The sequence below is a fragment of the Puma concolor genome, chromosome B2 (assembly GCF_028749965.1).
Source record: "Puma concolor isolate L17-30 chromosome B2, mPumCon1.1.hap2, whole genome shotgun sequence".
NCBI classification, from domain to species: Eukaryota; Metazoa; Chordata; class Mammalia; order Carnivora; family Felidae; genus Puma; species Puma concolor.
In genome coordinates, this window is record NC_141671.1 from 48,359,068 (window position 1) to 48,381,980 (window position 22,913).

Genomic DNA, 22,913 nt, shown 5'->3' on the forward strand with positions numbered 1-22,913 from the left:
AAAGTTTTATAATTTCTTGAATATTTACACTCAAGTGTTAATACTATCAAATTGTAAAATATATATATATATATATATATATATATATATATATATACACTTTTCTGAAGTATAATTGATATTCAATGTTACATTAGTTTCAGGTAATTCTATATTAAAAACCCTGCACACAGGTTCCTTGCTCACACTTATGTTAGGCCATGTTAAAAAAATTGTTGGGGCGCCTGGGTGGCGCAGTCGGTTAAGCGTCCGACTTCAGCCAGGTCACGATCTCGCGGTCCGTGAGTTTGAGCCCCGCATCGGGCTCTGGGCTGATGGCTCAGAGCCTGGAGCCTGTTTCCGATTCTGTGTCTCCCTCTCGCTCTGCCCCTCCCCCGTTCATGCTTTGTCTCTCTCTGTCCCAAAAATAAAAACGTTGAAAAAAAAAAAATTAAAAAAAAAAAATTGTTAACCTAAAGGAGCCTGGTCTGTGAACTTTTTTTTGCAGATCTGGTTTAGTGGTCACAAACTCCTCTAGTTTTTGTTTGTCTGGGAAACTGTTTATCTGTCCTTCTATGACAGCCTTGCTGGATAAAGCGTTCTTGACTGCATATTTTTCTGATTCAGCACATTGAACATATCCTGCCACTCCTTTCTGGCCTGCCAAGTTTCTGTGGATAGGTGTGCTGCAAACCTGATCTGTCTTCCCTGGTAGGTTAGGGACTGTTTTTCCCTTGCTGCTTTCATGATTCTCTCCCTGAGTATTTTGTGAATTTGACTATGATATGCTTTGTTGATGGTTGGTTTTTGTTGAATCTAATGGGAGTCCTCTGTGCTTCCTGGATTTTGATGTTTGTGTCTTTCCCCAGGTTAGGAAAGCTTTCCCCTGTGATTTGCTCACATAACCATTCTACCCCTATTTCTCTCTCTTCCTCTTCTGGGATCCCTAAGATTCTGATGTTCCTTTTTAATGAGTCACTGATTTCTCTAATTCGTAAATTGTGCTCTTTTGCCTTAATCTCCCTCTTTTTTTCTGCTTCATTATTCTCCAGAAGTTTGTCCTATATATCATTGATTCTGTATTCTGCCTCATTCATCCTTGCTGCTATGGCAGCCATTCAAAGTTGCAGCTCAGTTACAGCACTTTTTATTTCATCCTGACTAGCTTTTATTTCTTTTATCTTTGCAGAAAGGGATTTTAATCTATTTTTGACTCCAGCTAATATTCTTATTATAGTGATTCTAAATTCTGGTTCAGACATCTTGTTTGTATCTCTGTTTTTTTAAGTCCCTGGCTGTCATTTCTTCCTGCTCTTTCTTTTGGGGTGAATTACTTCGTTTCATCATTTTTAAGGGAGAAAAGGAATTAATGAGGTAAAAAAATTAAACTTAAAATATATTAAAATTAAAAAATTAAAAACAAACACATACACACACACAAAATTGAATAAATGATGCTAGATCCTACATGTGTTTTGGTCTGGGTGTTGAAAGGGGCTTGATACATTAGATAAAAAAGGGGCAAGGAAAAAAAAAGGAAATCATTTGAAAATTTGAAAAAAATAAATACACTGAAGTTGACTAAAATGAAATGATGGAAGTAAAATAGATTTTGAAAAAATTTACACAAAAGTAAAAAAATACAGTAGAAAAAATTAAATAAAAATATTTTTAATAAAAATGAATTTTTTCTCTTTTTGTATTCAAGAAAAAGAACAGAAATGAAAAAGAGAAAAAAGAAAAAAGAAGAAAGAAAGAAAATTGAATAGTACTGGCAAACAGACTGAAATATGACTGAAATTACTTCATTTTCCCCTATAGGTCAAACTATGAAGAGTTTTATAGTTCATAAACTAAGCAGGCAGAGAGACTTCTGTTCCTGAAGAGCAAGGTTGGCCCAGTTGGGTGGGGCTTAGTGTAATGGCTCCGTTCTCCACTAGATGGCGCTGCTTAGCTTTCTGGAGTGGATTGTTGTGGCACTTGCAGGTGTGTATGCGCATGCGCGGGAATGTTGATAATGGCGTTACCCAGCTACCCAGTCTCTAGTATCAGAACTCTGTTCTCCCTGATCAGCAATCGCGCACCCGTCCTGTGTCTTCAGCTTCCGTCCACTTCCCGCTTTTGCACAGTCTGTGACCAAGCCCCAGGCAGCACCTCCCTCCTGAGTTTTGTCTCAGATGTGGCTGTTTTTCCTGACCCCTTACTTCTGAGGGACTGCGGCTTTGACCCATTCTGCCCCTCTGCAGGAGGGTCTCACGAACAATGGCCGGGTGCCGGCCACACTCAGGAATGTTTGCAGGACCGTGCTGCTACCGGTGCCCAGAAACTGCAACCGGGTGCCAGCCGGGTCTAGAAAAAGTTTGTGAGATAGTGTAGCAGCAGAGTTTCAGGGATTATGAAAAAATCACAACACATGTCTGGCACCAGGCTTCACCCTTAACAACATTGTTCCAGCACCAGCAAATGTGGTTGTTGTCCGGGTCTACTGGGGCCTTGCCTTTAGGAGACCCACACAGCCTCTACCAGGTGTCCTCCCAGCAGGGGAACCGCCTCTCCCCATTTGGCCTGAAGACCCCAGACTGCACTCTGCGGCTGGGATTCGCCCTTCTCACCAGAGCACCGCCAGGAATTGTGCTGCATAGTTTCAGACTCTGCAGTCCCCCTGTTTACAGTCTTAATGGAATCTAAACCCTCTCCTTTCTCCTTTCTCCCTTTTTAGTTCAGTCCTGAGGCTGTTTCCACTTTTCCACTTTCTCTCCAGCTGCTTTGGGGGGTATTTTTCGCATACTCTCCCCTCCACCCCATCTCTGTCCTCTCTCCGCATGCAAACGTGGCTTCCTGCAACCCCCCCCCCCCACGGTTTCTCTCTCCCCCCAGTTCACCTCTCCATGCTGCGTACCTGCTGAGCTCTGTGGTTCAGGTTGTGCAGATTGTTGTGTTAATCCTCAGATCAGTTTTCTAGGCAGGATGATTCAGTGTTGGTCTGGCTGTATTTCATGGACACGAGACACACAAAAAACTTCCATGCTGTTCCTCCACCTTGGCTCCTCCCCTGACAGAAATATTCTAAATCAACCACCTGTTCTGCTGACCTCTGGACAGATCTGTAAAATACATGAAAAATAAAGAATTGTCATGAGGTTTTATAGTAACCCATCTTGGGAACATTGAAGGGCATCATGTTCTTTTTAATTGCTTTTTTCTTCTTTTATTGGTAAAGATAGCTAAGAACAACATGAGCACATTTTAGAGCAGGGGTGGAGCCAATATGGAAGCCAAAACTGATCTTTTTTTTTTCTTCAGCATTTAAACACACACATATTCAGAGGTCATATTTGGGTAGAGATTTGTTTTGAAATAAGATTTGTTTTGGCGGGGTGGGAGATTGTGTCTTCTGAAGCATTCTGTGAGGTTTGAATCTACAATCCATCTTCAGGAAGGCCTCTGTATGATTCTGAAGAATTAGAGAAACCTGCAAGTATCCAGAGAGAGACATTGAAGACTCAGCTTCTTAGTCTCCTTAACTCTGGGCTCAGAGCCATCTTCAGCACGCTTGGATGCTCCATGTCCAAAAGTATTAGGAATTACAGATGGTCAGGGTCCCTGGGTGGCTCAGTAGGTTAAGTGTCCAGTGCTTGATTTTGGCTCAGGTTTGTGACTTTGAGCCCGAAGTCATTCTCTGTGCTGCCAGTGCAGAGCCTGATGGGATTCTCTCTCTCTCTCTCTCTCCTCTCTCTCTCTCTCTCTCATAATAAGTAAATAAAGTTTAAAAAAATTACAAAATGGTAGAACATTAAAGCAAAAATGGAGTTCTTCTGAGACTGGAGCCCTGTGTGGCTGACTGCACAGGTCATACATCTGTGACATTGAGCACGGCTTCAGGTTTCCTTCTGGGTTGAAAGCTCAGTTTATCTGCATTGAAAAAAAATCTGGAGATTCAGAGCAGAAACTGCAAGAGTAAAGGGTTTGTGTGGAGCATGCACCTATAACTTTTGGCAAACCAAATATGTTAAATGATGTGTATGGTGTATATAGTATGAAAGGTATGAGAAGTACCTCAGTGATAGAAGTTTTTCTTTATTAGAAAATTCACATGGAGAACAATGAAGTAGCAAAGTGTGATTCTATTAAAATTGAATAAGGTCTTTTGGAAACCGATTGCCCACATTATCCCATAAAGAATGGGGTTACAAGTCATCAGCACATTGTCAACTCAAATAATACACTTCATCTGTGTTATATAGTACTTATCATAATGAAGTAAAAGCATTTGCTTATTTTTTTCTTTCACTCATAGGTCTGTGAAATATTAGAGGAATTGACTATCTTATTATAAAATTAAGAACTGGTACTGAATACTTGAATGTGTGAGTAAATTAACCTACCTTCAGAACAAGATTATTATTTATAAGACACATTTAATGTGCACAGTTTCAATCTTTAGGAGAAAAACTGTCTTTCTTTTAATTTGTCATCCCACATGTAATGTATTCATATAAATAATGAGACCAGTGACGTCTACTCCTAATAGACAATGTGTTTGTTTTTGTCCCTTGAATTCAGGCTTGATGTCCTCTTGCATGACAGACGGCTTCCATAATGTGGCTCAGACTCTCATTCCATCTGAGTCACATGTGTGATTATCTAAGCACTCCTGAAGTTTCCCATGGCCCCACACAACTCATCAGAACTTCATGTATGACCCTTGAAAGAAACAGTGGAAATTAAAATTTAAAAAAAAATTTTTTTCCAAGTGTATCCATGTAAGGGTGCCTGGGTGGCTCAGTCAGTAGAGTGTCGGACTTTAGCTCAAGTCATGATCTCAGGGCTCCTGGGTTCAAGCCCCACGTCAGTCTTTGTGCCTGGAGACTGCTTTGGATTCTGTGTCTGCCTCTCTCTCTGCTCCTTCTCCACTCAGGCTCTCTCTGTCTCTCAAAAATAAACATAAAAAAAAAAAAGTGTGTCCATGTAGTGATTTAAATTTTTTAAATGTTTATTTACATTTGAGAGACAGGGGCAGAGCATGAGTGGGGGAGGGGCAGAGAAAGAGGGAGACACAGGATCTGAAGCAGGCTGCAGGCTCTGAGCTGTCAGCACTGAGCCAGACCTGGGGGGGAGGAGGGGCGGGGAGGGGATCGTGGGGGGGGGGTGGGCTTCGACCTCATGAAGCATGAGATCATGGCCTGAGCCAAAGTTGGACATTTAACTGACTGAGCCACTCAGGTACCCCTCCATGTAGTGATTTAAAATTACACTATAGCCTTTGGGAAATCTTATTGCCTATAATATAAGAGGCCAAAGAAAGTGTTTAGATTGCTGTTCTATTTAGCTTTGCAAACATAACTGTGATGCTAGGCTTTTATGTAATTGATTTTGTAAGCAGTGGCCAAATCCACTGTTTCTCACGCTGTGCCCCAATCTGCTTTTGTAAAAACCCAGAAGAACACTTGAAAACTATTGTCATAAATTCAAACTGCTTGAGAAAAATTGGTGAAAGTCTATCACAGTTGTTTGCCAATACTCTGGTAACCCTGTTGTACCCATACTTTTTACATACTTTCCTTTTGGTCTCTTTTTCAGTTTTATTTAAGCATACTTTTGTTATTCTAAGACAAAATAATGAATTAGTTTATCAAAACTAAAACAAACAAAACAAACAAACCAAGAACAACAGCAACCAAGAAGCAAAACAAAAATGAAAACAAGCTGAGTGGTTTAGATTCCTACTAAAAAAAATGGCCTATGGTTTTAATTAAATATTCAGTATGAACATTTGGACATATAGTGATTTATTTCCACATGAGAAAACTCATATAGCCCTTGCCATTAAGGAAAATACCTGTGATATATCAAATTTAACATGCAAAGCCAGCCTTGCATTGTAGAAATAAAAAAGGTTCCAAAGCTAAGGGATAGCTATCTGCTGACTAAAACAATCCCATACAAGAAATTTTTAGTGGATGAGTTTTGCTTGAAGAATGGATAATTTCAGCCAACTTAAAACCTATTATTTCATTGCCCTAATTATAATGGATTCCATAACATAATATCTATAAAATATGTTAAGAAATCAAGAACATGTTTGAGTCTGAAACAAAAATAAAAACAAAACCAAATCTTCAGTTTGCTGTCCAACACGGAAGAACCTTACAAAGTCGTCAGTGTGTGCTAATGTAAGTAAGGCTGAATGATCTGAAAAATAAGCTCTTCTTAGATCTGTCAGAGCTGTGAAGCCACAGGACCAACTGCTGACTCCAAAACTGCAGAGAAGACAGACACATAGATACAGATAATCACAATTTACCAGAGAGGAAATCCATTAGCAAAGAACTCCACAGAAACCAGCACCATGATAGGAAAATTAGGACTGTAACTGAGGAATTGACAGAGGCTCAGTGTAGATAAGCCTGAGAGATGAAGACTTCATCTCAGCCCCTAGCTTCTTGGTCCCCCACACTCACTTTTGTGTTGTAACTGCAGAAAGTCTGTCAAGTCCTCGCAGTAAAGATCAGAGAAAAATCCCCTCAGGCTTCTGAGGTGGGAAGAAACTAGCCATTTCAAAATATGACAGAGCATTCTGATCTACTTAACAAAACCTGCCTTCAAGAGAAACTATTTTACCAGAGTGTAATTTGCTGGGGATTTTTCAGAGCCTAGCAGACTTGGGGAAAGGAAAATACCCAACTTATCTTGTTCTAGCCTTCCACATAGGGTAAGTTGCATACCAACTCCAGCCCCCTCTAGCTTCCCTGTACCACCAAAGGGGGTGAAAACAAAACAACAGTTGGTAAAAGACTGACACTGAATCATAGGACTATAAAATAATTCCTCTATGCCCACACCTTACCGGTGTATTACTGAAGGTCTATTTACCACAGTTCCTTTTACTTAGTACATCCTGTCTGTCTTTCCACACAAAAATCTGCACATAGACGCTTATAACAGTTTTGTTCATAATTACCAAAACTGAGATGCAATTAGGATGTGCTTCAGCAGGTAATGGAGAAATAAACTGATACATCCTAAAGAGAAAGGAGCTATCAAGCTATTAAAAGATATGGAGGAAACTTAAATGCATACCATAAGTGAAAGAAGCCAACACATCATGATTCTACCTGTATGACCTTCTGGAAAAGGCAAAACTATGGAGATAGAGGGGACTCATTAGGTAGAGTATTGGACTCTTGATTTCAGCTCAGGTCATGATCCCCAGGTCGTGGGATTGAACCCTGCGTTGGGCTCCACACTGAGTGTGGAGACTTCTTGGGATTCTCTCTCTCTCTCCCTCTACCCTTCTCCCCTGCTTGTGCCCATGCTCTCTCTCAAATAAAAAAAAAAAAATTAAAAATTAAAAAAAAAAAACCCTACGGAGATAGTAAAAAGGTCAACTGTTCCAGAAGTTAAGGTCACAGAGGGATGAATAGTCAGAGCACAGAGAATTTTTAGGGCAGTGAAACTATTCAGTATGATATACTATAATGATGGATACATATCATAACACATTTTTCAAAAACCTTGGAATGTACAACACCAACAATGAACCCTAATGTAAAATATAAAGTTTGGAAATGATAATGTGCCAATATAGGTCATTGATTGCAACAAATGTACCAGGCAGTTGCTAAACATTGATAATGGGGGTTGTGTATGTGTATGGAGACAGGGGAACATGGACACTCTGTACTTCCTGTTCCAATTTCCTATGAACCTAAAACTGCTCTAAAAATTATGCCCTCCCAAGAAAGCAAGTGACTCTGACCAAGAAAAAAAAAATCTTACCAAAATTAGAAAAGAAAGGATGACAAATTTAAAAGCTGGATCTTTAAAAGATGATTAGTGTAAAACTCTGAAAATAAATGATTCAGCTTTCACTTCTGATTAAGGTGGAATAGCAGGGAGTAGATACACCATCTCATCTGAACGAGTGAAAAACAGGCAAAATCTGTGAAACAACATTCAAGGGAGAAGAAACAAAGAAGGTAAGCCCACAGTTGCACTGTTTACTGTCAGGCCACGAAGTAAGGAAAGGAATCTTGGAGTCTCTAAGGGAAGGATAAACCAACTAAAATATTTTCTTTTATATATAAACTCAAATGCTTTTCTAATTTGCCATTTTCCAAATATTTCACTCTTAATTTTTATCAGACATCCCCACCTTTCTTGGTTTATTACTAACATGCATTGAATTAGGAAACCCAAGCTTTGCTATGATCACTAGGAGATGTCTAATAACTAACTAAAATATGAAATACTTAAAAGCAAAGTTAATGGAAGCATAAAGCCATGAAATATAGCACCTAATTTTTAAAACAAAGTTTCTTCACAGCTTTATTAACTAACATTGCTTGAAATAAGCTATTTAAATACAGTATTTTTAAATAAAAAATGCACAGAAAATGGGGCACGTGGGTGGCTCAGTCAGTTGAGTGTCTGACTCTTGATTTTGGCTCAGGTCCTGATGTCACAGTTGTGGGATCAAGCTCTGCATTGGGCTCCTGACTGAGTGTGGAGCCTGCTTCAGATTTTTTTTCTCTCTCTCTCTGCCTCTCTCTGTCTCTCTGTCTCTCTCTCTCTCCCCCTTTCTCTTTTCTGCTTGCACTTTTTTCTCTCAAAAAAAATGCACAGAAAATAAGTAAATGGTAACTTCCAAGTGCATGTGTTAAATAATTCAAATTGCAACCTTGGAGGAAACAAGTAAGTCCCACACTTTTGGTTTGAACCCAAAACCCAGGGCAGTCCCACCATCCTGTGGTTAATACCTTAATTTTCAGTTTCTTTTTAAAATTGGTTTTGGGCACCTGGGTGGCTCAGTCGGTTGAGCATCTGGCTTCAGCTCAGGTCATGATCTCCCGGTTCCTGAGTTTGAGCCCTGCATTGGGATCTGTGCTGACAGCTCAGAGCCTGGAGCCTGTTTCAGATTCTGTGTCTCCCTCTCTCTCTCTGCCTCTCCTGACTCACACTCTGTCTCTAAAAAATAAACATTAAAAATAATTTTAAAAAATTGGTTTTAAAAAGTAAAAAAACTATTTTTAATGTATATAATTATTAAATGTAAGTATAAAATTGGGTTAAAGAAGTGATGGGGATTAAGGAGTGCACTTTTTGTGATGAGCAACAGTGATGTACAGAAATGTTGAATCACTATATTGTACGCTTGAAACTAATATTACGCTGTATGTTAACTATCTGGAATTTGAATAAAAGCTTAAAAAAATAAAAAAAAGATAAAAATAAAATGAAATAAATAAAATTTCAATTACAACTATATACTATATATTATTCATAAATATACATGTCATACATGTATGTATGTGATATGTAAGTATGTGTACATATATTCACACACACACAAATATTTCTTACTTTCTAGGTCTGCTTGAATTCTGTTTTTTCCCCCCAATCTTCTAATTCAAGGCACTGATTCTTTCCCTTGCAGTTTTAATTCTTTTATGTAATGGTTCTAACACCATTTAATATTTTGTATTAACAATACTTAAATTTGTCACCTCCTTTACCTTTTGCCAGCTTATTTTCAGTCTCATAGTCTTAAATCATTTTACTTCCCTCATAATTTTTTTCCATGAAGTATGCTTATTCTCTAAATGTACAGAAACATGATCTTTAAGATCTTGCAGTGTCTTCTAAAGTTTTAATAAGTCTTTCCATTTGATGTTGTTTTAAATTCACCTTTAATTCTTTTTTTTAGTAATAGTTTCAACTAAGCCCATGATCACTCAGTCAAAGAATACACTGCCCTTATTCCCTGTGAGCTAGATATGATCACATTGCTAAGTTCAGGCCAAAAGAACTTCTTGTTCTCTTTCTCAAAGACATGGTGCTTACTCTGGATTCCTCTTTCTCTATCCTGTTGGCTGGAAAATGTCAACAATTGAATTGATCTTTCTGCTCCTAGAGATGAAAGCCAGGTGCAGGTGTTAACAGAGCCATTTTCCTAGCCTGAATCTTTGGATCAGCTCAAGAAGTGCCTACTTACCCATTATCACCCTGGGGAATGTCACATGAGAAAGAAAGAAATCTCTGCATTGACATTTTGGGCTAGATTGTTCTTTTTTTGTGAAGGCTGTGTTTGTATTGTAGGTTGTTTAGTAGCATCCTCGGCCACAGCAACAAGATGCCTATAGTTCCTCTTCTTATCCCAGTTGTGACTAACAAAAATGTTTCCATTCTTTGGCTAATATCCTCTACAAGGAAAAATTGTCTCTGGGTGAGAATCACTAGTGCAGAGACTAATGTAGAAATTGTTACCTGTAGGTGGGGTGCTGCCTTAAAAAAAAAAAAAAAAAAAAAACCTCATACAACATAATATTCATGTAGAGGTCAGGTGGAAGGAAGAGAGTAAAATGGAAGGCTGGGAGGTGCTGATCATGTTTCTGCTGTGGCATTTGGTAAAACTGTAGTAGGCACAACACGTTCCTGTAGAGCTTAAAGCTACAGAGAAAGTGTTGAGAAAGAGGCAGAATATCAGTACATTTTGTTATTACACGCTGTCTTAAGCAAAATACTGCAACCCCCAAAAATGAGCATATCCAGGAAATATTGGACAATCTCTTTGTTGCCTGCAACCCAAATTGGCTAATACACCAGGAAAGTAAGTTCTCTCAGAGTTGGAAAAGCTAACAGTCTCACTCCCACAAACAACACAAGAAAGACTGTCAGTTTTACTCAAAGGTCTTCCATTTGGAGTTTTCAGCCAAAAATAATGAGGAGGCCACAGGCAAATATCAGGTGATAGGTGTTGCCTTCCCACTGCCTACTTTTTGGAGGGCCACAAGTTAACTAATCTTAAAATGAAGAAAAAGGAAGTGAGCCCAGCAAAGCAACCAATTAATTAAAAGCAAGAGTCAGGAGAATAAGAAACATAACTAGAAGATATTTTTGGGTGAGCTTCTTTCACACAGAGATCTTGATTCTTAAGTTGAAAAGTCACTAACCTGGCCTTGAAAGGTTTTCAACTGTGTGATATGAAGAAATCCTTGATTTCTTAAAACCACAGCATCAAAGAGGAAGCTATGAGAACCATGTGGTGGCCTAATGTGGCCCAACTCTCCAACATCAGCTTTAGAAGATGGCATGGAAGATTAGGAAACAAGGAAAATTTCCCAGGTGATCAAACTTGGGGCCAAAAAAGGGACAATGGATAAGAAACTTCCTCCCAGAGAAGAAAACCAGTCTGACCACGAAGTTCTTTTACTGCCAGGCGATGGGAGCTTTTGAAATTCTGAGCCAGCACTATTTATTTCCCAATCATAATGAACCAATGAGTTTTTTAGGTGAGGGTTTTTAATTGCACTTTCTTATTTCTTCGCCACCATTGTATATTGAGTGTGTATGAGGGCTGGAGGTAAGAGAGAAATAAATGACTGCACTTTTCTGTTCATCAGACTGTTGGGCTCCCCACAGGATATTGAAAAGATTGTGTATCACCCGGAGATACTCAGTTTTGAGTGGGATGCAGTAACTGGACATTTTATTATATTTCTTGGAGAAAGGATATTTTCTTTATGTAGGAAGAAGGATACATGGATACTCATACATGGATACTGGGGTGGCCAGAGTGAAAGTCTATCAGGAGCCTTTACTTTTCCCTTGGTATTTATTGCCTCTCCACTTCCTTTTAGTAATAGAATCTGTTGATCTTTAGTTGAGTACAAGGTATCCAGCTACAGAGAATATATTCCCAGGCCTCTCTTGCAAAATAGACCCCAGCAGAACACAAAATGGCCAATAAAAGAAAAATTCCTGAATTTTGGGGGACATGTGTGTAAAAGAAACACATTGCCTTTCACTAACTTCTCCTTTGGACTGGATATCAAGCAGTAAAAATGCAGACTGACACCTCACACACAGAAATGTAACTTACTTATTGAGAGTAAGAGATTTGTTTCACTAGATTGGTTCCCTAGATGACCTCATGGAGAAGAGTCCACCTTTTTGCCCTGGACTTTTTTGAAAGAAAATAATATGGTATAACCTTATTTCAACTGCTATAATTTTGGGTTTTTGTTTTACTTGTTTTTAAATCTGTATCTTAACTCCTATATTTTCTCTGGGATTATCATGGCATTATGAATATTGTCCTCAGGAATATGCTGAAGTTTTGGGCATATTAACATTAAAAGCTTAATTATTTAATTAATTTTAGCTTATTTTAATTAAGTTAATTTATAGAATTGACCTGGTGCTATGGGCCATAGGCTATTACAACTGGGATAGGTTACTCTGCATTTTTACTCTAAACTTAACAGTATTGCCTTGTGACAGCTCTTTGTATATAGAGTTAGGCAAAATATTTTCCAATAAGTATTTTAATTTCTTCTACATTTCTGAGTATTTTCTTATTCTATTTCCTAACAGGGAAGACTTTTTATATTCTTATTTTTCTCATGCCTATAAATATATTTATCTCAAAAATCTAGTTTTAAGATTTAGCAATTATATATATTACATATTTATTAAAACAATTCTGCTTTACATATTAAGCAATTATTTAAAATGTGGATTGAATTTGTAGATCCCATATGAGAGTACACAGACATATATATGTACTATAGTGCATCCATACATACAGACATAATTCCTTTCTTGGGTTTCATTTCTTTCCCTTTTTTAACTTCTTGAATTCAATAAATATCTTTTATTTCTCTTCTTTCTTATTTAGTAAGAAACTTCCTTTTAGCTGAGCTTTGTTACCCATGAATTCTTAAACACAATTATTTTTCTTGATTTATTTTTCTTTTATTGTTTAAAAGTTTTTTAGCTTCTACCCCAACCTTCAACAGTTTGGGTTTTCTCTTGTTTTCCATGTTTCAAGTAGTGACACAGTAACAAAGATGTAGTAAAATTAAAAAAGAGAGAGAGAGAGAGATTAAGTTTATTCAACTCACTTTAATATGCAATGCAAGATTATGTCCTTCCTGTGTATCACAATGGTAGAGTTCAAATGAGATCTTGAAGAGAGCAGGCAAATGCATGGCCAAACTGGGTTGCATTGCTGTACTAATGTTAAGAGTTACTGATAGCCAATCTCTTAGTCATTGCATAGGTCTTGATCTGGGGCTAACCAACAAAAGTCAAGTTGAAATGTAAAGCACTAAGTTGAATTAAAGCCTATGGACAGGAAATAGTAGACAGGAATATCGTCAACTATAGGTTGCTGAGGGCTTCCACGCCAGGAAGGACTTTACCTTCCAGAAGTTCCAGACTAGCACCTCCTCCAGTGCTCACGTGGCTCATTTTATCTTCAGTGTTCCATTTGGCACAGCAAGTAGCAGTGTCTCCACCTCCTATAATGGTGATACAGCCCCTGGAAGTGGCCTTCACAATTTCATCCATGAGGGCTTTTGTTCCATTAGCAAAGGCATCCCATTCAAATACCCCTACAGGTCCATTCCACACAATTACCTTAGCATGGGCCACAACTTGAGCATACTTCTTGTTGGTCTCAGGACCACAGTCCAAACCCATCCAGCCAACAGGTATGCCTGATTTTACAGTGGCTTGGCCAACCTTAGCATTCTCCTCAAACTTGTCAGCAGTGACAAAGTCAGTAGGAAAGGTAATGTTCACACCATTCTTACTAGCTTTAGCCATGATATCTTTGACAATCTTGGCCCCCTCTTCATCAAAGAGGGACGCACCAATCTCCATGTTGTTGAGTACCTTAAGGAAGGTATAAGCCATTCCACCACCTATTATCATCTCATTGACCTTGTCCAGCATATTTTTGATCAGTTGGATTTTGTCTGCCACTTTGGCTCCACCAAGTATAGCCAGAAAGGGTCTCTCTGGGTTTTCTAAGGCTCTGGCAAAGTACTCTAGCTCCTTTTTCATCAGGAATCCAGATGCCTTCTGGGGAAGATTCACTCCCACCATCGAACTGTGGGCCCGGTGAGCAGTGCCAAAAGCATCATTGACATATACATCCCCTAGTTTGGAGAGTGATGCTCGAAAGGCTTCTATTTTACCTGGTTCAGCTATAAGCTTATTTCCAGAAGGATCTTGGCCTTTTCCTTCTTCCTCCACATGAAAGCGCAGGTTCTCTAGTAGGATGACTGAACCAGCAGCCGGGTTGGCACAGGCTTTCTCCACTTCTGGGCCCACACAGTCCTTTAGAAACAGAACATCCTTGCTCAGCAAGGATTTGAGCTCAGCAGCAACTGGCTCTAAGGAGTATTTATCAGGCATGGGAACACCATCAGGTCGACCTAAATGACTCATAAGAACTACTGACCTGGCTCCATTATCTAGGCAGTACTTGATGCTTGGGATGGAAGCTTTGATTCTCTGGTTGTTTGTAATCTGGTTCTTCTTCATGGGAACATTGAAGTCTACTCTCATGATGACTCGCTTCCCTTTAACATCCAGTTTGTCCAAAGTTAACTTCTTAGAAAGAGACATCTTGATAATACAAAGACAGAAGCTGACACCTGGATCCCAATGCTGAAAAACCACTTTACTGCTCTCGGGAGGCTGGATGGATGATGCTTTCCAACGGCTTTCCTCTTGGCCCGCCCCTTCCTTTTCATCACTAAGTCCCCCACAGGGCAGGCGTATTGAACCAGGGAAAAGGAAACTTGGCTCTGCAATTGGTTAACGGTCCTGTCAATCTTGATTTGGAATGTGTTGCCGTAAAGCGTCAAACTGCCGGTGCTGAACACGAACCCCGAGTAGTGACTGGTACCCGGCTTGCAGTGAGAGCTGGGGAAGTGAAGAAACGTTGGAATAAGAATAGTCCTGCTAAGGCTCTTGCAGGTTCTTTTTCCATATCTCTTTTGACTCTTGCTCTTACTTTTAAAAACAAAACAAAACAACAACGAAAAAACCCTTGACCATGTCAAATCTTAATTATATTGAGATATAAAAACTGCAGTACCAAATAAAGAGATGGGTTGAAATGATGGGTCTATAAATCCTTATTTATTTAAGACAACATATTATGCTTCTGTTTTTCCTTGATACATATTTCCGTTAACAGTCTAGCTTGTTGTTAGCCATTGGCTTTAGGTATATTCTAGGGTAAGAGGGAATGATTTGTTTTTATTACCTTGCTTATTCCGTTCTCAAACAACTGTGAGAGAATGCTTGGTGGCTTTAGGATAATCCCATGAGACAAAGAGGGTAACAGTTAAACACTGCAGGTGATAGTGACTTTTCTTTCAGACGACAAAGTTATGATAAGGCCTCCCTTTTTTTGGCTCTTTGATTCATTACCTGTATGAATCAGAAATTGAGCTGAAAAGAGGAATGATTTTCATGAGGATGAAAATGTCCATATGAATTGAAAATGAGTAAGAGATTTCATTTGGGGGGAAAGAATATATGGCTGATTGGCTTAATAATAAAAACTGGCTTTGTAATTAGTTGATATGGCAGTTTCCATAAGTTGAACGTAGCATGTATTATTGACAAAAATATGTTTGAGGCATAATCCAGTAGGATGGCTATAATTTAAAACAAGGCAGACAATAACAAGTGTTGACAGGGATATGGAGATATTGGAATCCTCACATATTGCTGGTAAGAATGCAAAATGCTGCAGCCACTTTAGGAAAAAGGTTTGACACTTCCTCAAAATGTTAAACATGGAGTTACCATAAAACCCAGCAATTACACTCCTAGGTATATACTACAATGATAAAATTATACTCTTACAATGGCTAAAATTCCAAACTATGACAATAATACATGCTGTCAAAGATACATAGCAATAGAAACTCATTTATTGCCGAGAAGAATGAGGTATGCTACAGCATTGTTTTGGAAAACAATTTGGCAGTTTCTTATAAACATAGACTTACAATATAAGCCATCAATTCTACTCCTAGGTATTTGTTCAAGTACACAGAAAACCTATACTGTTTCAAACTTGTGTATGCAAATGTTTAGATCAACTTCATTCATAATTGCCAAAAACGGAGTGCTTTTCAATTGGTGACATCTATAAAACTGTAGATATATCCATGCAATGAAATATTCTCAAATAAAAGGAATATGCTATTTACTTACACAAAATCCTGAATACAAGTTGAATGTATTTTACTAACTAAAGAAGCCAGACATAAAAGTATGTAGACCTCGTAAATTCCACTCACATGACATTTGAAAAAAGATGAAACAAAGGGATAGAAAGCATATCAGTAGTTGTCAGGCCTTAAAGGAAGATGGAGGAGGTCAACTATTATTAGTTGAGATTTTTAGTATGATAAAACTTTTCTATATAGCACTACAGTATTGAGTACAAGTCAAAATCCATAGAATTATATATTATAGAGACTGAACTTTAGTGAATGTAAATAAAATAAAATAAAATAAAATAAAATAAAATAAAATGGACCAGGATGTTGAGAAATCTCAGGTTGGAATGCAGACTGACAAATAAGCCAAACTATTACAATATATGACAAATACCATTAAAAATGTTGGGGATAAAAAAGATCACTTAAGTAACTCTGGAAGAAAGGTTTCTAACTGATAAAGCTGAAGACAAAAAGAACCATACACAAATGTAATCATCCATTGATAAATTTGTTTACCTTTTTTACTCTTGGAATCTCTGATTTTCACTTCTGTTGCATGTCTCTTCTACTTTTAGCCAGAAAAAAAATTCAGTGGGCTAGAACTGATTGAATAAGTTGGGCTTGCATGGATAATCCAAGACAAATGCCTTGTATTATATTCCATAACTAAACTCATAGCTACTGTTACTGTAACTATGGTTTATAACTCTATACACTTTCTTTTCTATATCATATAAGATACTAGTGCACTTTAAAAAGTTAATAGTTTATGTCTTGTGATAACTGAAAGTAGTAGAGACAGAGCTATAAAATGGCAGTGTTTTTGTATGTTATTGATGTTACGCTGGTCTAAATTTAAATTAGACTGTTATAACTTCAGTTGCCAACTACCAACAAAAATAGTTATAGAATATACACAAAAGTAAATGAAAACCAAATTTCGCTACAAAAGTTAAATAAAGACAAAAGAAAAAAAAAACCAATCAGTAATGCAGGAAATAAGGGGCAAACAAGTTATAAGGCATATAGAAAACAGCCAAATGACAGAAGTAGTCCCTCCTTATCAGTACTTACTTAACTGTAAATGGGTTTAACTCTCTAATTAAAAGACAGAGATTGGCAGAATGAATTTAAAAATATGATCCAGGGGCACCTGGGTAGCTCAGTTGATTAAGTGACTGACGGACTTTGGCTTAGATCATGATCCCGCAGTTTATGAGTTTGAGCCCCACTTCGGTCCCTGTGCTGACAGCTTGGAACCTGGAGCCTACTTTGGTTTCTGTGTCTCCCTCTCTCTCTGTCCCTCATTACTCACACTTTTGTCAGTCTTCTTTCAAAAATGGATAGACATTAAAAAATTTTAAATATGATCCAACTGTATGCAGTCTACAAAAGACTCAGCTTAGATCCAAAGGCAAAATTGATCGAAAGTGGAAGGATGGAAAAAGATATTCCGTGCAAATAGTAACCAAAAAAGAACAGGACTGGGGCGCCTGGGTGGCGCAGTCGGTTAAGCGTCCGACTTCAGCCAGGTCACGATCTCGCGGTCCGTGAGTTCGAGCCCCGCGTCAGGCTCTGGGCTGATGGCTCGGAGCCTGGAGCCTGTTTCCGATTCTGTGTCTCCCTCTCTCTCTGCCCCTCCCCCGTTCATGCTCTGTCTCTCTGTGTCCCAAAAATAAATAAAAAACGTTGAAAAAAAAATTAAAAAAAAAAAAAAAAAAGAACAGGAGTACCTATACTAAAATCAGGAAAAAAAAATGACTTTAAATGCAAAAGGATTAAAACAACAAAGAAAGACAATATATATTAATAAAAGGGTCTTAATACAGGGGCACCTGGGTGGCTCAGTCAGTTAAGCTCCAACTCTTAGTTTTGGCTCAGGTCATTATCTCATGGTTCATAAGTTCAAGCCCTGCATGCATTGGGCTCCAAGCTGACAGCACAGAGCCTGCTTGGGATTCTCACTCTCTCTCTTTGCCCCTCTCCCATTCACATGCATGTGCATACATGTGCCCTCTCTTTCTGTCAAAATAAATAAAAAAAACTTTTTAAAAGGCTTAATACAGCAAGAAGATCTAAAAATTATCAGCATTTGCACATTGAACAGACCATCAAAATATATGAAGCTAAAACTGGTTTCATTAAAGGGAGACATAGACAGTTCCCCAGCAACAGCTAAAGATTTCAATAACCTATTCTCAATAATGAATAGAACAACCAGATAGAAGATAAGTAAGGAAAGAGAAGACAATCCAATAAACCAATTATATCTAAAAGACATACATAGAACATCCTACTCAACAAGAATGTACACATTCTTCTCAAGTGCAGTAGGACATTTTCCAGGATAGACCACATATTAAGCCACAAATTAAGTCTGAATAGATTTAAAAAGTATATATAAAGTTCTTCTGTGGTCATAACTAGATGAAGTTAGAAATCAATAACAAAAGAAAAACTGGGAAACTCATAAATTTGTGGACATTAACACACTTTTAAACAACCAATTAAAAAAAGAAGAAATCGGGGCGCCTGGGTGGCGCAGTCGGTTAAGCGTCCGACTTCAGCCAGGTCACGATCTCGCGGTCCGTGAGTTCGAGCCCCGCGTCGGGCTCTGGGCTGATGGCTCAGAGCCTGGAGCCTGTTTCCGATTCTGTGTCTCCCTCTCTCTCTGCCCCTCGCCCGTTCATGCTCTGTCTCTCTCTCTGTCCCAAAAATAAATAAACGTTGAAAAAAAAAATTAAAAAAAAAAAAAAGAAGAAATCACAGAGAAATTAGAAATTGCTTAGAGAAGAATGAAAATAAAAACAATATAATTAAATGTATGGAACACACAAAAAATGCAATTCTAAAGTGGAACTTTCTTGCTATAATGCTTAAGTTAAATAATAAGATTTCAAATTAACAACCTAAGATTACAACTTAAGAAACTAGAAAAAAAACAAACTCATATGTTGCAGAAGAAAAGAAATAATAAAGATTAGGACAGAGGTAAATGAAGTTGAGAATAGAAAAACAATAGAAAAAAATCGATAAAATAAAAACTGGGGGAGCATTTGGGTGGCTAGTCAGTTAAGTGTCTGACTTGATTTCGGCTCAGGTCATGATCTCACAGTTCATGGGCTCAAGCCCTATGCCAGGCATTGTGCTGACAGTGTGCAGCCTGCTTGGGACTCTCTCTCTCCCTCTCTCTCTTCCCTTTCCCCCCAAAATAAATGAATAAACTTAAAAAAAATGGACTAAGAAAAAAATCCAAATTACTAAAATCAGAAATGAAAGTAGAGACATTACTATTGATTTTACAGAAAGAACAATGATTATAAGGAAGTACTATAAATAATTTCCTATCAACAAATCAGATATGCTATGTTAAATGGACAAATTCCTAGAAACACATATGCTGCCAAGACAGAATCATGAAGAAATAAAAGATCTGAACAGATTTATAACTAGTAAGTTGCTAGAATCAATAATCAAAAATTCTTTACAAAGAAAAGCCCTAGACCTGATGACTTCACAGATGAATTCTATCAAACATTTACAAGCAACTAAACACCAATTCTTCTGTAAGTTTTTAAGAAAAATGAAGAGGAGGAAGAACATCCTAGCTCATTCTGTGGTATCAGAATTACTCTGATATCAAAACCAGACATAGGCAACTTAAGAAAAAAACAACAAAAAAAACCGTGATGATCAACATCTCTTATGAACATTGAAGCAAGACTCCTAAACCAACTACTAGCAAACAGAATTAAGCAGCATATTAAAAGAACTATACAGCATGGCCAAGTGGGATTTATTCCTGGAATGCAAGAGTGGTTCAATATATGAATATTAATCAATGTAATACACCACATTAGCAGAATCAAGGAAAAGAAAACACATCATCTCAGTTGATGCAGAAAAAACATTTGACAAAATCCATCACCTTTTCATGATAAAAGCAGTCAACAAACTAGGAATAGAAGGAAAACTACCTGACATAATAAAAGCAATATGTGAAAAATCCATGGCAAACATCATACTCCATAATGAAAGACTGATTGCTTTTTCTCTATTATCAGGAACATCTCTCTATTATCAAGAACATCTCTTTATTATCAGGAATATTTTCTCTTTTCTCAGGAACATCTCTCTATTATCAGTAATAAGGCAAAGATTATTATTATAGCACTGGAAGTTCCAGTAGAGAATTTAGGCAATAAAAAGAAATAAAAGTTATCTAAATAGGAAAGGACAAAGAATAATGCTCTCTGTTTACAGATGGTGTCATTTTTTTTTAAATGTTTATATTTTGATGGGGGGGGAGTTGGGGGAGGGCAGAGAGAGAGAGTGAGACACAGAATCTGAAGCAGGTTCCAGGCTCTGAGCTGTCAGCACAGAGCCCGACGTGGGGCTTGAACTCATGAGCCATGAGATCATGATCTGAGTCAAAGCCAGATGCTCAACTGACTGAGCCACCCAGGTGCCCCCAGATGGTGTCATTTTGTATGTAGAAAACACTACTCCACCAAAAACTCTATTAGAACGAACAAATGAATTCAGAAAAAGTAGCAGGATACAGAGTCAACACTTAAAAATCTGTTGCACTTTTATACATTAATAATAAACAATCTGAAAAAGAAATTGCAAAACAAATGCATTTATAATAGCAAGAATAAAATACTTGAGAATTAACAAGGAGGTAAAAGACTTGTACAATAAAAACTATCAGGGGCACCTAGGTGGCTCAGTCAGTTGAGCGTCTGACTTTGGCTCAGGTCATGGTCTCATGGTTCTTGAGTTCAAGTCCTGAATCAGGCTAGCTGCTGTCAGCACAGAGCCCACTTCAGATCTTCTGTCCCCCTCTCTCTCTGCCCTTCCCCACTTTCACGCTCTCTCTCTCTCAAAAATAGATAAACCTTTAAAAAACATCGCTGAAAGAAATTTAAAAAGACATAAATAGGGGCACCGGGGTGGCTTAGTCAGTTGGGCATCTGACTTCGGCTCAGGTCATGATCTCCGGTTCATGGGTTTGAGCCCCGCGTTGGGCTCTGAGCTGACAGCTTGGAGCCTGGAGCCTGCTTTGGATTCTGTGTCTCCCTCTCTCTCTCTGTCCCTCCCTTGCTAACTCTCTCTTTCTCTCTCAAAAATGAAAAACATTAAAAAAAAATTAAGAAACATAAATAATGCAAATGGAAACATATCATGTGTTCTTAGATTACAAATCTTAGTATCATTAAAATGTCAATGCTACCCAAAGTTATCTACATATTCAAAGCAATCCCATTCATGTTCTCAATGATGTTTTTGTAAAAATAGAAAAAAACTATCCTTAAATTCATATGGGATTGAAAGAGACCCCAGACAACCAGAACAATTTTGGAAAAGAATGATGCTGCAGGAATTGGACTTCCTTTCAAATTTACCACAAAGCTATCGTTGCCTAAACACTGTGGAATTGGCATAAAAACACACATACTGGTCAATGGACTAGAATAAAGAGCCCAGAAATAAATCCTCACATATATGGTCAAATCATTTTTAACAAGAGTATCAAGACCATTAAATGTGGAAAATACAGTCTTTTCAACAAATGGTACTGGGAAAATTGAATATTCACCTGTAGGAGAATCAAGTTATACACTTATCTAATACCATATACAAAAAATACCTCAAAACAAGTCAAAGATCTAAATGTAAAATTTTAAACCATAAAACAGGAAAAAAATAGGGCAAAAGCATCACGATATTACATTGGCAATAATTCCTTGGATAGGACACTGAAGTCATAGGCAACAAAAGAAAAAAAATAAAGTAGACTTCATGAAAATTAAAGGAGTTTTGCAGCAAAAAACACTATCACACAGTAACACAGTAAAGAGGCAACCCACAAAATAGACAGTATTTGCAAATTGTGTATCCAATAAGAGGTTAAGTATCCAGAATATACATAGAACTCCTAAAACTCAACAACAGAAAAACAACTTTATAAAAATAGTCAAATGACTTAAATAGCCACTTTGTTAATAAGCACCTAAAAAGGTGCTCAATATCATTAATCATTAGGAAAATGTAAGTCAAAACTAAAGTGAGATAGCACCTGAGCCCATGAAGAGGGCTACTCCTCATGGAGAAAAGAAAAAAGAAAAGAAAAGAAAAGAAAAGAGAAAAGAAAGAAAGAAAGGAAGGAAGGGAGGGAGGAAGGGAAGAAGGAAGGAAGAAGGAAGGAAGGAAGGAAGGAAGGAAGGAAGGAAGGAAGGAAGGAAGGAAGGAAGGAAGGAAGGGAGAAAAGAAGAGAAGGGGAGGGAGGGAGAAAGGAAGGGACGGAGGGAGGAAAGAAAGAGAGGCTGGGAAGGAGAAGTGTTGGCAACAATGTAGAGTCAGTGGAAGTTTTACACACTGTTGGTGAGAATATAAAAGACACACCTGCTGTGGAAAACAGTATGATGGTTCCTCTAAAAATTAAACATATAATTACTATATGATCTAGTAATTCCTCTTCTGGGTACTTATCCAAGATAATTGAGAACGGCATCTCAAAGAGATATTTGTACATCTATTTTCATAGTAGCATTATTCACAATAGCTAAAATATAGGGGCGCCTGGGTGGCTCAGTCGGTTAAGCGTCTGACTTCGACTCAGGTCACGATCTTGTGGTCCGTGAGTTCAAGCCCCGCGTCTGGGCTCTGGGCTGATGGCTCGGAGCCTGGAGCCTGCTTCTGATTCTGTGTCTCCCTCTCTCTCTGTCCCTCCCCCGTTCATGCTCTGTCTCTCTCTGTCTCAAAAATGAATAAACGTTAAAAAAAATAAAAAAAAATAAAATATAGAAGCAACCTAAATGACCATTGACAGATAAGTGGATTAATAAAATGTGTTATATACATATAATGGAATAAAAAAGAAGGAAATTCTTG

General features: G+C 37.9%; 2 protein-coding genes and 1 long non-coding RNA gene across 3 annotated transcripts in view; 1 reads left to right on the forward strand and 2 right to left on the reverse strand.

Moving 5' to 3' along the window:
* Positions 1–3,068, reverse strand: part of LOC112862111 (cysteine-rich secretory protein 2-like) — a 56,258-nt gene extending 53,190 nt beyond the window's left edge. The window contains exon 1 of the mRNA XM_025925353.2: positions 2,879–3,068. The gene's annotated coding sequence lies outside the window, so the exon portion shown is untranslated. The remainder of the gene's footprint in view (positions 1–2,878) is intronic.
* A 1,203-nt stretch (positions 3,069–4,271) lies between these two features.
* On the forward strand, positions 4,272–7,951 carry LOC147580978 (uncharacterized). The gene is made up of 3 exons (XR_015251285.1): positions 4,272–4,346; positions 4,543–4,675; positions 7,863–7,951. It is a non-coding gene; the product is annotated as an uncharacterized LOC147580978 (long non-coding RNA).
* A 4,914-nt stretch (positions 7,952–12,865) lies between these two features.
* PGK2 (phosphoglycerate kinase 2) lies at positions 12,866–14,499 on the reverse strand. Its single transcript, XM_025925754.2, has one exon. It carries the CDS (start codon positions 14,395–14,397, stop codon positions 13,144–13,146), a length of 1,254 nt encoding a protein of 417 aa, XP_025781539.1. The 5' UTR covers positions 14,398–14,499; the 3' UTR covers positions 12,866–13,143.
* Positions 14,500–22,913: the final 8,414 nt, after the last annotated feature.